General features: G+C 48.0%; 1 protein-coding gene across 2 annotated transcripts in view; it reads left to right on the top strand.

The window, feature by feature from the left end:
* DUSP29 (dual specificity phosphatase 29) overlaps window positions 1-11,769 on the top strand; it is a 30,555-nt gene extending 18,786 nt beyond the window's left edge. For both annotated transcript variants that reach the window (XM_074374276.1, XM_074374277.1), the window contains exons 3-4: window positions 1,633-1,853; window positions 11,161-11,769. In XM_074374276.1, coding sequence (XP_074230377.1) covers window positions 1,633-1,853; window positions 11,161-11,405 — 466 coding nt within the window. In that variant the 3' untranslated portion in view covers window positions 11,406-11,769. The remainder of the gene's footprint in view (window positions 1-1,632; window positions 1,854-11,160) is intronic.
* The last annotated feature ends 799 nt before the right edge of the window (window positions 11,770-12,568 follow it).

Genomic DNA, 12,568 nt, shown 5'->3' with positions numbered 1-12,568 from the left:
ACATCCTATGCTCTGGCCAAACCAGTCCCCTCAATCCCAATCCATCAGCAAGTCTGCTGTGACTTAGTCCCTAGCCACCTTTCTCTCTTGGCTGTACAACGGTGACGGCCTCCAACAGAGCTCCCCACTTCTATGTTTTTGCTCCTTTCCAATCCAACTCCATGTGTCAGCCAGACTGATCTTTAAAAAAGCAAATAATGCTCATCCCTTCCTTAAACTCCTCTGTGGCCTGTGGCATTCCACCATACTTAGAGTAGCATCCAAACACTTCCCCATGGCCTACAGGTCACACCATGACCCAGCCCCACTTCCAACTTCCTCAGGTACCATGACCACCCTCACTACTACAGCCACACTAATTTCCCTTCTGTTCTTAGCACTTGATGTCTGTTCCCTCTGCCTGGATGAAACACTTTCCCTCCAACTCTTCCCCTGCCTAGGCCCTTAGCATCCCACAGTCTTAGCTTAAATGCCACTTCCCCATAGAGGCCTTCCCTGACCACCTTGCCTAAAGCAGGACCACAGCCACTCTGCACAGCTCTTACTGCTATCTGAAATTATCTCATTTACTCACATATTCACTCTCCCCCTTAGAATCTAAGCTTCCTGAGGGACCTTGACTAACTTGTTCACTGCTGCATCATCAGTACCCAGGACGGTGCCCGGTGCACAACAGATTCTAAATTATTCATTTGGGGATAAATGATTGATCAGGAAGTAATAAACGTTTCCTGAAAGACCTTCGTTATCTCCAGCCTCCATCCCTTAGATGGTGCTATTTCTTTGGCTTTGCCTTGCCTCCCTCTTCCCCTGTTACAAAGTGCTGACACCTGTAGTCAGGCAGGCTCAAAGCGCCCTCCCCAGCAAAGTATCCCCTGTCCCCTAAAGGCAGAAATCACTCCTGCTTCCTTTGCTCTGCGTTACAAGGCCACCTACTTCAACATGACTTTACTCTTTGTTCCTGGAAATTCTTGCCTAGAAAGGTAAGGCTAGAAACCAGAAAATAACCTCTCTGTTGGCTTCAGAAACTTCCCAGAATCAATTCCAACAACCGACAGCTCTCAGGCAGCTCTCCTCAGAACAATGCTTTGCCCAACTAGCCAATAATTCACTTATCAAAGCAGGGGTTTTGCACTGTGTTCACGAATCTCTTGAACATCAAGATCAAAAAATTTGCCAAATCCCAATCAATTACTCACACTGAACGACCCATCTTAAACCACTCAATCGAGTTCCAATCTCCAAATCTCGAGCTGAAGTGTCTCCTGAGGCCCTGTGACAGTGGCCCCCTCCCATACATACTTTGTCTGATGGACACGTTACTCTGATGCCTTAGAGGTGATCTCGCAGCTGAAAGCCCACTCGTGCGACCACTGTGGTGTCAAGCACCAGTCTTCTGTGTTTGGTGAATGATGAAAGAATGAGGAGAGAATGAATGGCTTACCCACTCCCCCTTCTCGAAGCTGCCGAGCCGGAAAGAAAAAAATGGCACAGTCCTTCATTTCAGCGGCTAGGCCTTATTTTAGAAGCCAGAACAGACAGCAGGAACCCGTGGGCGGCTCCCGAGCTTCTCCCAGACCCAGGCCAAGGAAGGCTCCGCGCAGCGGGCCGACCTCTCTCCCTTGCACACAGGGCGACGGCGCTGGACCGCTACGGGCTGCAGAAGGCGGGCTTCACGCACGTGCTGAACGCGGCCCACGGCCGCTGGAACGTGGACACGGGGCCCGACTACTACCGCGACATGGCCATTGAGTACCACGGCGTCGAGGCCGACGACCTGCCCAGCTTTGACCTCAGCGTCTTCTTCTACCCAGCGGCCGCTTTCATAGACGCTGCGCTCCGATACGATCAAAGTAAGAGGCCTTCCGCCCGCCCGCGGCCCCGCCCCCAGCCCCGCCCCACCCATCCTGGTGGGAGGAGGCATCTACACACTTTAAGCTCCCCTCTCAAATCCTGCTCTGCGGGGGTGATGTGTTGGTGAGGGTGGAAATGTCTGATCCAGCGGAGGCTGTGAGCTCCACTGGACTTGCTGCTGGTGGGGTTCGGTTCTTGGTTGCCGCTCTAGGGAAATTCGAATCAGGAGGTCTCAGAGGAGGGGCCTTTGGCCTGATTCTCTCTTCCTTAAGTCACAGCAGCCGTCTTTCGAACACCTGGGGTGGTTTGGGAACCCTCAAAGCTGGAATGTGGCTGAGACACTAATTGTGCATGGGCCCAAACCAGACGAATAGACAAGGGCCTGGACACCAGAAAACCCTCAGGGAGCTGACTTGAGTGGGAATCTAGCAGAGACTTCGAATTCTCCTACCAGACTACCAAGCCCATACTTCCCCATCCTCCACCCTGAGTCATTTTTCAGTCTGGCAAACCCTCCTGTAGAAAGCTGACCTATTCTTTATAAGTGTCAAACTGTATTTGAGGATCTGAATTTTGCACCCATGATGTCCACATTTCCCAAGTTTAATTAACCATCTTTTAAATCACAGTGCTAGTCTTTGTGCTCAAAATGCAGTTTTAGCTGCTCCAATCCAGATAAAGCTACAAGGCTATTTTGGAGAGAAGGGCACAGTGTAGGTATGCATCCAGGTGAGACAATATGCCATGACTGCTGCAGGCTGTATTTCAGTGGCATTCCCTAGAGACCAGAGAGACTTCAACTCCCAAACCTGTGCTCTGACTTCAGTCCCATGTGTCGCACTCTGCTGTGGGGCCATCAAATAATTTACGGTATACAGTTTTACTGAAAGCCTTTCTTGCCACAAGTGGTTGGGGATTACAAGGTTCATTGACTGACCAACTGGCCGCTTCAGGAACTGCACCCCGCAGCTGGAGCTAGGCCAGGTCTGCTGGGCAGTCCCAGACCTTGTCATTACTTTGGTTCAGAAAGCAATGTTACAGTGAAAAAAAAAAAAAAGCTGAAGTGCTTGTCTTAGGGGATGCCTCATTTCAAAGTCATCCTTTTTATGAGTCTATTTATGGACCATCTTTTGTGTTAGGCACATTCTGGGTTTCCAAGCAGGATCAAAAAGCAACTGGACTCTGACTCATCACCATGAGGTGAAATTCGCCTCACAGTATTTGAAGTTAACTGAAAACAGATTTGACATGAAGAAACAAAAAGCTCCAACCGCACAGTCCTTCAGATTCTGTTTAATGTGCTCACTTGCCATTACTGTATCTTCAACCTTCCCCTTAATGATAGGGGTCTGGCCGGCTTTGGAGAAGACAGGACTGGGTTCAAATTCATGCTGCACAACTTACTAACACTGTGACTTCTCTGAGTCTTGGTTTCTCCATCCGGTGATGAAAATATTTACCTTGAAAGGCTATAATGAGGATCAGCAGTAACCCACACAAAGCACTTAGCGTAGAACCTGGTGCACAGCAGGCTCTCAGATGTGTTTGATAAAGAGAGGTCGTGCACCATGAAGCGCATAACCGCTTCAGCACGTGCACATCAGCATAATAAAGTTCCCAATTCCCGAAGAAGGAAAAAAAGGAAAAGAGACATTCCAACTTTGAACTACAGTGGTACGAACCTGACCGCTTGCCAGGTTCCCAACACAACATTTTAGAGCCTGCCCCCACTGCTGGATTAGGAAAGAGTGGGCTTTGGGGTCATATGTTTAGGCCTGGGCAGAACGCAGAGCACCCATGTGGAGATGGCAGGCTGGTGTGGCTCATGACAGGTAGGCTGGTGGTGTGAAGCACCTAGCAAAGGAAGGGTCAAGAGGGAAAAGTGTACACCCGGGTCAGAGGACACACAGATAGTGTGGGCCTAGCAGGACAGGAGCCTGTTGCCAGGTGAGAGGCTGGACTCCCTCCTCTGTCCCTTTGCATCTGCCTCTAAAGATGTCCTCAAGCTGAGGGCTCAAACACCAACGCTTCAGGACCAGGCAGAGGGCCTAAACGAATGAAGCTGGCTGCATGGAAGGCTGTGGGGTGTGTTAGAGGGTGCTGGTGGCTAAGCTGAGAACCCCATGTCCCCCGCAAAGGGGACAGCTGCTGCTCAGTCCCAGCCAAATTTGTCTTGTGAGACTCAGTGCCAATGTGGTGGATGTGACTTTTCAGGAAATCTGGATTTTTAACATAAAATCACTCATTTTTTAAGTGTTGGCAACAAATTTAAAATGTCCTACACTGGAATTTGACACAACATTGTAAAATGATTATAAATCAATAAAAAATGTTAAATAAATAAATAAAATGTCCTAAAATGCTGCAAAGGCCAAAGAAACAAAACCCAGTGGCTGTCACCTGTGCCCAGAGTGGTCATGGTAACAAAATAAAATGCCTGTCAGCTCAGCAGTGACTTTGTCACAGACTCCACACATGGAGGTGGCGTGTGCCCAGCCTTCACAGCACATGCAGTAGGCAGCCTGGCTGGGTCCACTTGTACCCTGCAAAACCAGGGGACACTGCTGTAGCATTTTAGAGCCAGACACACTCGTATGTTTCTTATTATACTCTTGATGTAAGAGATGTTGATGGACAGTCTGGCCAAAAGGCAAGACATGCTGTTTTCCTCTCTCTGTCTTTTCTGTTCTTCCTTGGCTGGTTTCAGCCTAGTGTGCACTGCTTCCCTCCCCAGCCCCTCACAGCCAGTCTTGCTCACTCCTTTTGAAAAGCATTCCCTGTGGTACTGCAGAGCTGTACTTGTGGTCTGGAATCAGCCCCATGGGGCGCACTCCTACCTCTGCCCTACCGGGATCTGACCCTTCCAAAAAAACTCACCAGGCAACATCAGTCACCCCTGAAAAATCTTAGAGATGATCTAGTCCAGTGTTCTGCCCTGAGAGCTGGGCAGAATCCCAGAGGTGCCAAGTGATGTGCTCAGGGTCGCAAAGCTAATCAGAGGCCAATGGGAGTCCGTTCTGTCACTCAGGCTTTGCGGAAGCGTCCTTTGCCCCTATTTTGAGCATCTGGCGACTCTGCTGTAAATGAAGTTACCAAATATCATGGAAGGTGAGACAGTCAAGCTGGTTATAGAATCTAAAAACCTGAACTTGCCACTGTTCATCAGAAAAAGAAGTCCTGACAAAATACTGCCCCTTCTGGCCTGTCTTCACTGCTTCTCACACGGCATCCTCACAGCTGAATTACTGTGGTTTTAATTTAATGAAATCTTGGAAGAAATCTCAGGGAAGATACCAGGAGGCTCTAAAGATCAGATTTGGGTATCACCACTTTCCTTTCTTTTTCTTAACCAAACAGTCCCTAGGCTGCTTTTGAAGCCGTCTTAAAATCTATTATAGATAAGGGAGGTATGAACAAGTAAGTGAAGTCTGCACTGAAGGCTGATTCTCTGGTGCTTCTAAGTTCTAACCAGATCAGACTTTCAGAGCCTTTTAAGGGTCTCCTGACCCACTGCAGCACACACAGGCCTGCCCCTGACAGTTCTAACACACACAATGGATCCTTTTTCTGAGGACTTCCACGTGTGCAGAACTATTCTGGGAGAGGTATGAACTCTGCCTTTGCAGGTTCCAAGGTAGTGAGTGGAAGACAAAGGGCACCCCCCAAACCAAGGAAGTGGGGTGAGTTGAGTTGGTGAGTAACAGGCTTGGCCTCCATGTCTGAGCTGAGTGACGGAGGCAGACCTTCTGGTCACCAGTAAAAACATGCCATTAGGGAGCAGCAGAGATTCTGGATTTGGGTTTTCTTCATAAGATTGTGGGAATTCACCTTTTGGTAAAGGCCAAAGGAGGAAGATTTAATTGAAATCATCATTTCTCAAATGAAGATTTGTGGCCTATCAGAGGGCTGTAAAATCAATTTAGTGGCTACGACCAGCATTTCTTTAAAAAAGAAAAACTGACTAGGTTAGGGAGGAATAGAAGACATCAGCATGCATGGCATGGAATAAAAGCACGAATTACTTTGTGACACTCTTGTCTGATACACACCCATTTGTGATACCCCTGGAGCATCCAAGGGCTCTGGTGTCAGGTTGCCTGAGCTTGAATCACGATTCTGCCACTTCCTGGCCATATGACTTGGACACATCACTGCTCTGCACTTCGGCTTTCTCCTCTGTAAATGTGGGGTTACTAACTTTATCTACTCTGTCGGGTTGTGGTGGGGATTGACTACAATGAACACATAAAGTACCTGGAAGATATGGAGGGGTGGGGTAAGCCCACGTATGTGTTAGCTGTGAATTTCATGACTTGCAGGGGCGGGCGGGAGGCGAGGGTTCACACAAAAGAGTTTGAAAGCCACTGATCTAGAAAATGCCAATGCTGGCAATGCTGCCTTGGCTCCAGACCCTCACTCTCCCTGGCATCTAACTCAGAGAGAACCTCCTGGTTCCTCTGGTGTGGGCCGTGCTGGGAACTTGCTTTCTCTTCTGAACTCTCCTAAGAGAAGTTTCTCACCATCCAACACTGGGCCCCAAAGGGTGGTGCTTAGCAGAGCCACAGAGCAAAGAGGGAGCAGTGGCCTGAGTGTCTGGGGACAGGCCCTCTGCCTCAGGGAGGCCCACCACACGCACAGGGCTGATGGCATTAGCGCTGCTGTTGTAAAAGCAGAATTCAGCTGGGAGGAATTCCATCTGGAGCAGAGCACCTCCATCTCCTTTCCCCTGCCTCTCCCCGACCCTCCCTTCCCCCCTCCTCTCCCCTCCCCCTCCTCCCACTCTACAGACTTCAGGCTCCCCAAGGACTTAATGAACTACAGCTTTCGTCTGTTTCAAGTCTTTAGTCTTGACAGAAAGAATTACCCTTTTTGCCAGGGGAGGAAGAAACGCTTTAGTTATCAGCAGAGCTGGCAAGGGGCCAGGAGGCATCTGGAACAGTCTCAGGGGATTAGAATACCAGAGGAAGACATTCCACTCCAGGAGCACAGGCATGCCCACGATAGCCGGGGAAGCCTTCCCTGAACCCCAGGCAGCACTATAGAGGCCGCCCTGCTTCTTGCCCTCTGGCCTGTCTGGCCAAGGTGCCAAGGGAAAGGCTCAGCGGCAGGGATGGGCCACCTGGTTAGTCCGCAGAGATTCGTGAAAATGAATAGTGGTAAAAGTCATAGTTCTTTATGGGGCACCTTCTGTGTGTGTGTGTGTGTGTGTGTGTGTGTGTGTGTGTGTGTAGAGGTCACTGGTGGGGGTCCTCACTGTCAGGCAGGGTGCACAGGACTCTCTGGCCAGGGTGGGTGGGGAGAGAGCATCCCAGTGCCTGGCGTCCGGCCCTCTTGGATTTCTCGTGCTGCTGCGGCTGCTGATCGTCACTACTGTCCTGGGCGTGGTCCCGAGGGGGGTCAGGGTAAGAGGAAGGCAGGGGAGCACATCCACTCAGAAGTGTTCTTTGCCAAGCTGTTCTCACCTCCTTCCAGTTCTCCATAAACTCAGCGACGTCCACGAGTGTCTTCTTGATTGTCCTTCTGGGCCTCGAGCCTGAGACTCAGGAACAGGACAGCATTGGGGTCACACAGCTCAAGCTACCCCAGCAAAATCTACCCCAGCAAAAAGCTCCCACAACCACAGGAGAGGGCCACCACTGGGATGACAGTGGTGACAGTGCTGGGGACAGCCAGAGAGGCTAATCTATTACTTCCTGTTCCCAGAGTACAGGCGCCAGTAGCCACCACACAGTAGGGCCTCAGTAACAAGTTGCTTAGAACTATTTCCAGCGATGGCACCATCTTTCTGGGTGAACTCTGGCAAGTCATTTCACCTCTCTGAGACTGTTTCCCCATCTGTAAAGCAGGGATGAGGATAATGAAACTGGGAAGGTTGTATTAAGGATGAAATGGGATAAAGCGTGCTGATGCCCCAGGTGAGCTCTAGAGCGCCACCCGATGGAGGAGTGAAGGATGGAAAGCTGCTTCTCATCGGGCTCAGCAGTAGCCATTAAAGTGGCCAAAGGGAGCCTTTTTCTTCCTGAGATTCTTCTAGATCTCCAGTTTTCAAACTTCATAGTCTCAGATCCCTTTTACATTCTTAAAAATAATTGAACGACTCAAAGAGTTTTTATTTATGTTGGTTAGATCTACCAATATTTACCCTATTGGCAATAAAAACTGAAAATTTTTTAAATATTTATTCATTTAAAAATAATAAAGTAAACCCATTGTACATTAACACATGTTTTCATGAAAAATTGTATCTTCCAAAATAAAGTTAGGGAGGAGAGCGGCTTTATTTCACATTTTCGCAAATCTCTTTGACGTTAGGCTTATTAGAATTCACATGGATTCTTACAACTGCTTCTGCATTCAACCTGTTGTGATATGTTGTCTTGGTGGAAGTATATGAAGACAATCCAGCCTTACTCAGATATGTGGTTGGAGAAGGAGAGATATTTTAATGGCCTTTTCAGATAATGGTGGATATTCTTCTTTGATACTATACCAAAACTTGACAAGTGATAGGTTCTTAAAGACTAATTGTGACATGGAATCTGAAACCATATCAATAAACTTTATACTCTGTTACATGAAAAGCCATTGGTCTGTCTTGCACTTTTGAATGAATTTTCTTACCTGTGCAGAATCTTGTAACGTCTCATGTTGATCATGTGGAAAATATTGGTTCACTAAGTTTCGCTGGTCTTCCAAACATTAATACTTTTCATTGTATATTATGAAAAAACACATTTGTTAATATCACCGCCAATCTTAACAGAAAAATCTTCGAAGTATTATGAAACTGACAGTCTCACAGTGGTAGATACAAGTTTTCCAAAAATCTAATTTTTTTGCTTGAAAGCTTGCATTTCATCACTGACAAAAGATACTGTCGACGGTTTGGTTTGATGCAATAGGCTCACTTTGTTCACTTTTGCCAAATACCCAAGTTTGAATTACCATGGTATTTCTGTCACTCACTCTTTTAAGTAAAAATGGTGTTTCATGGAACAGTGGCTAATTCAGCCTGCAACTCAATTCATGGAACAGTGGCTAATTCAGCCTGCAACTCAATCTCCCATAAGGTTTTCCTTTAGATAACAATTGTCCTTTGGTCTGCAGCCAAAGTGCTTTATGCGTACATCCCATTTCATCACACAGGATATTAGGAAGTGTAACCAAGGGCTGAAATTTGATCACGTTAATTTTCACTGCTTCATCAAGGATATTCTTAAGGGAAATTGGCTTGGTTTTTTTTTCCCCCGAGAATGCTTGGTGGTGAATGCCATGATTTCTAGTACAGTCTGGTGCCTCTGCCTTGCTTCACACTAAGGCACCAGCAGCTCTGCCCATAGTTGCCTTTGTGCCATCAGTGCAAATGTCAACACGGTGGAGGAGGCAAGGATCACCATAGCACTCTTTTGAAAATAATGTTAACCCCGTAGATCTCCTGAAAGTGTCTTGGGAACCCCCAGAGTCTTGGATCCTGCTTGGAAAACCTCTGGTCTGGATGACAGTTTGGTAATCTAAGTTGTAAGAATATTCATCCCCTGGTTTTACCACATGACATACTAAAACTATTTTATTTTATTTTTTAAATCTGACTGTGTGATTTTTACTGAATTGGTTTTGCTCATGGCTGATCTGCTGCTGCTGCCCCATCTGACAATTGAGGAAGTTGAGGCTCCAGAGGCTGGGTGACTTACCCCACACCCAGGTGGTTAGTAGCAGAACTGAGTCTGGGGCCAAGGCCTGCAAGAGAGTAGGCCGGGGTTCTGCAGGCTCCTGAGGCCACGTGGATGCGCGCAGACTCCATGGAGCAGACGCACCCTCTGTCTCCGCAGCGCAAAGGGCCTTTGGGGGCTGTGGGGAGCTCTCTGCTGATCCGAGGACGAATGCAGCAGCACTGCAAAAGGTGTAGAAAGCACACATTCCTCGGAGTCCACCTCCAGCCATGGATGGGACGGAATGCATCCTGTTTACAGTGGATTACAGTTCATCCATACAGAGGAACTCTACGCAGCCATGAGAAAAAATAAAGAGAGAACTCTTCACAGACTGATAAACAAAAGTCTCCAAGGTATATTGTTAAATGGAAGAAGCAAGGTGTAGAAAAATGTGTAAAGCTTACTACCTTTTGGGCAGGAAAGAAGACAAAAAAGATGATTTTCCTTGTCTATGCACAGATGCTTCTCTGGAAGAGGAAATTGGTAATACTTGTTTCCTTGGGGAACTGAGGAGCTAGGTGGGAGGGGGGCTTTTCAATGGGCATCATTTTGTACCTTCTGAAATTTGAACCCTAGTGGATGCCCTATTCAAAATAAGTAAGCATTAAGTAAATAAATACTATGGCTATGAATATGTTATAAATATAAATCAATTAAAAGTAAACATTAAACTCAAAGTTATTTCTCCAGCACCCTGCTGGAGTTCTCACTTGGAGGTGCTTTGGCAGGTAGTGTCATAGAAACGATTCCATATTTGATCTGTTCCTTTGGCTTTAACCCTGTGCCCTGTTTCCTAGGCTTAGTCTTGCTAGCTCTAGACCTTTTGTAAAAGAATGTTGCCTTTAGCCTGTCTGGGAAATTGGAGAGCCCATTCTCAAGACTCTGACCTTTAAGGATATTAACACTTTTGCGCTTATATAAAGGTAACAAGTTGCAGAATAGAAAATAACGTTTGTTTTGTTAGAGTTTTTATAGGGACACCATGACCTGACTCACGTGGACAGCTGCAAGAACAAAGAATTCCTACAGCAAGAAGTTCGCAACAACCAACCACACCCCCTCCCCTTTTTAGTATAAAAACAGCCTTAATGCTGGCTTGGGTAAGATGGTTCTCCAAGACATTAGTCTGCCATCTTCTCGGTCTGCCGGCTTTCCAAATAAAGTCGCTATTCCTTGCCCCGACACCTCGTCTCCAGATTTACTGGCCTGTCATGTGGTGAGCAGAACAAGCTTGGACTCGGTAACAGTAGGAAGCATTGGTTTCATTACCTCCTCTTCCTTACCGAGGCAACAATAATAACATCTGTGATTTACTGAACTTTTAATACGCACCAGTCTGTACCAAGTGCTTTGCACTAGCTGCCTTCACAGCGACCTTATGAAGAAGATGCTGATAGTATTCCCATTTTACAAACGGGGAAGCTGCGGTTCCCCACCACTCAGTAACTTGCCCAGGGTCCTACAATAGTGGGGGAGAGAATCAGGATTTGAGCAGGCTCTGCCTGAGCGCCCCTCACCTCCTCCCCACGTATGCCCGAACCGCCAGGCCACTCGCCTACCAACGTGGGTTTTTCTTCTCCCCACTCCGTTTCAGATAAGATCCTGGTTCACTGTGCCATGGGCCGCAGCCGGTCGGCGACCCTGGTCTTGGCCTACCTGATGATCCACAGGAGCATGACCCTGGTGGATGCCATCCAACAAGTGGCCAAGAACCGCTGTGTCCTCCCCAACCGGGGCTTTCTGAAGCAGCTCCGGGAACTGGACAAGCAGCTGGTGCAGCAGAGACGACAGGCCCAGCACGGCGAGGATGGTGAGAAGGCTGGTGACAAGGAGATGTAGGGCCCCCCTCGTGGATCCTAGAGAATGGAGGGGGAGGGCTGAAAATTACTCTGGCCTGTGGCTTCGTGTGTCACAGAGAAGGGACGTGAAACCAAAGCTTGACTCTTTCCAAATCATCTTAAACTTCCCGGGTGCAGGCTGGTGAACAGGGAGGGGTTCACAGCTGCCTCCGGGACAAGTCCAGTGCTTGGCTTCATGGCAAAATGGGGCAGCCGGGCTTCCCAGAAGAACTGGGTACAGATGAGCATGCAGTTCTGCACAAAGGCACCCTTTTGTTTTGCTTTGTTTTTGTAAGATGGAAGCAGAAAAGGACTTTGAAATGTGTAGACATTGTGCTGTGATTAAACATTTAGCTTTGTCTGAATGTCATACTCTTAAAAAATAAGTTTAAAATACAACTTTATTTTCTAACCACAGAAAAGGGCCTGGGAGAGCTGTGTTTCAGGAGAGTCTGCCCTGCTTGTTAGTGAGTCTTCTCTCTGGGGGACCTGCATTTCCTTACCGGTTCCTGTAGCCTCTTTTCGATGGAATCCCAGACTCAGGTCACCATCGGTAGATGCTGCATTCTGGAAGCTGCAGAGAACAATTCATCCAGTAGGGGTGGGAAGTGGGGGTCCTGAGCCCTTGCACAGAGGCCCCTGCTTTAGGCACCCCACCCTCCTCAGGGAGCCAGGGCTGTTCAGAATCTTAGCCAGAGCTGACAACTCAGAAAAATTCAGTGAATTCTGGTAAATCTGGACAAGAGTTTGATTTTATACTTTTGGAAGGAGACCCCCTTTGGGGGACCAGAACTCAGGGAAGCGCCTTGGATTTTGATTCTAGTCAAAGCAACACGGGCTTGTCTTCAGTCACAGCAGAAGGTATTTGCAGATGTGCTTGCCCTGGAATAGGAGAACCAGGCAGCCGGGTGAACTCAGCTGTAGGTTCCCCAGCCCCTGGGAGCTAATAAGCCAATCACATGACTGTGTGACGCTCAGTCTTGAGGAGAAAACAGCAGCAGGCACCCAGCGGGTAGAGATGTCTTCTAGAACCAGGAACCGGGAGCCAGACACAATCCGAAGAGAGCTGCTGATGGGGATGCCAGCAGTCAAGGACCAGCAATCAGAGCCACCAGAAAGCATGATAAAGGCCTATGGGGAATACATGAAAAGCGGCCTAATCCT

The sequence above is a fragment of the Camelus bactrianus genome, chromosome 11, assembly GCF_048773025.1.
Source record: "Camelus bactrianus isolate YW-2024 breed Bactrian camel chromosome 11, ASM4877302v1, whole genome shotgun sequence".
Taxonomy (NCBI): domain Eukaryota; kingdom Metazoa; phylum Chordata; class Mammalia; order Artiodactyla; family Camelidae; genus Camelus; species Camelus bactrianus.
This window is presented reverse-complemented; position numbering and strand designations above follow the sequence as displayed.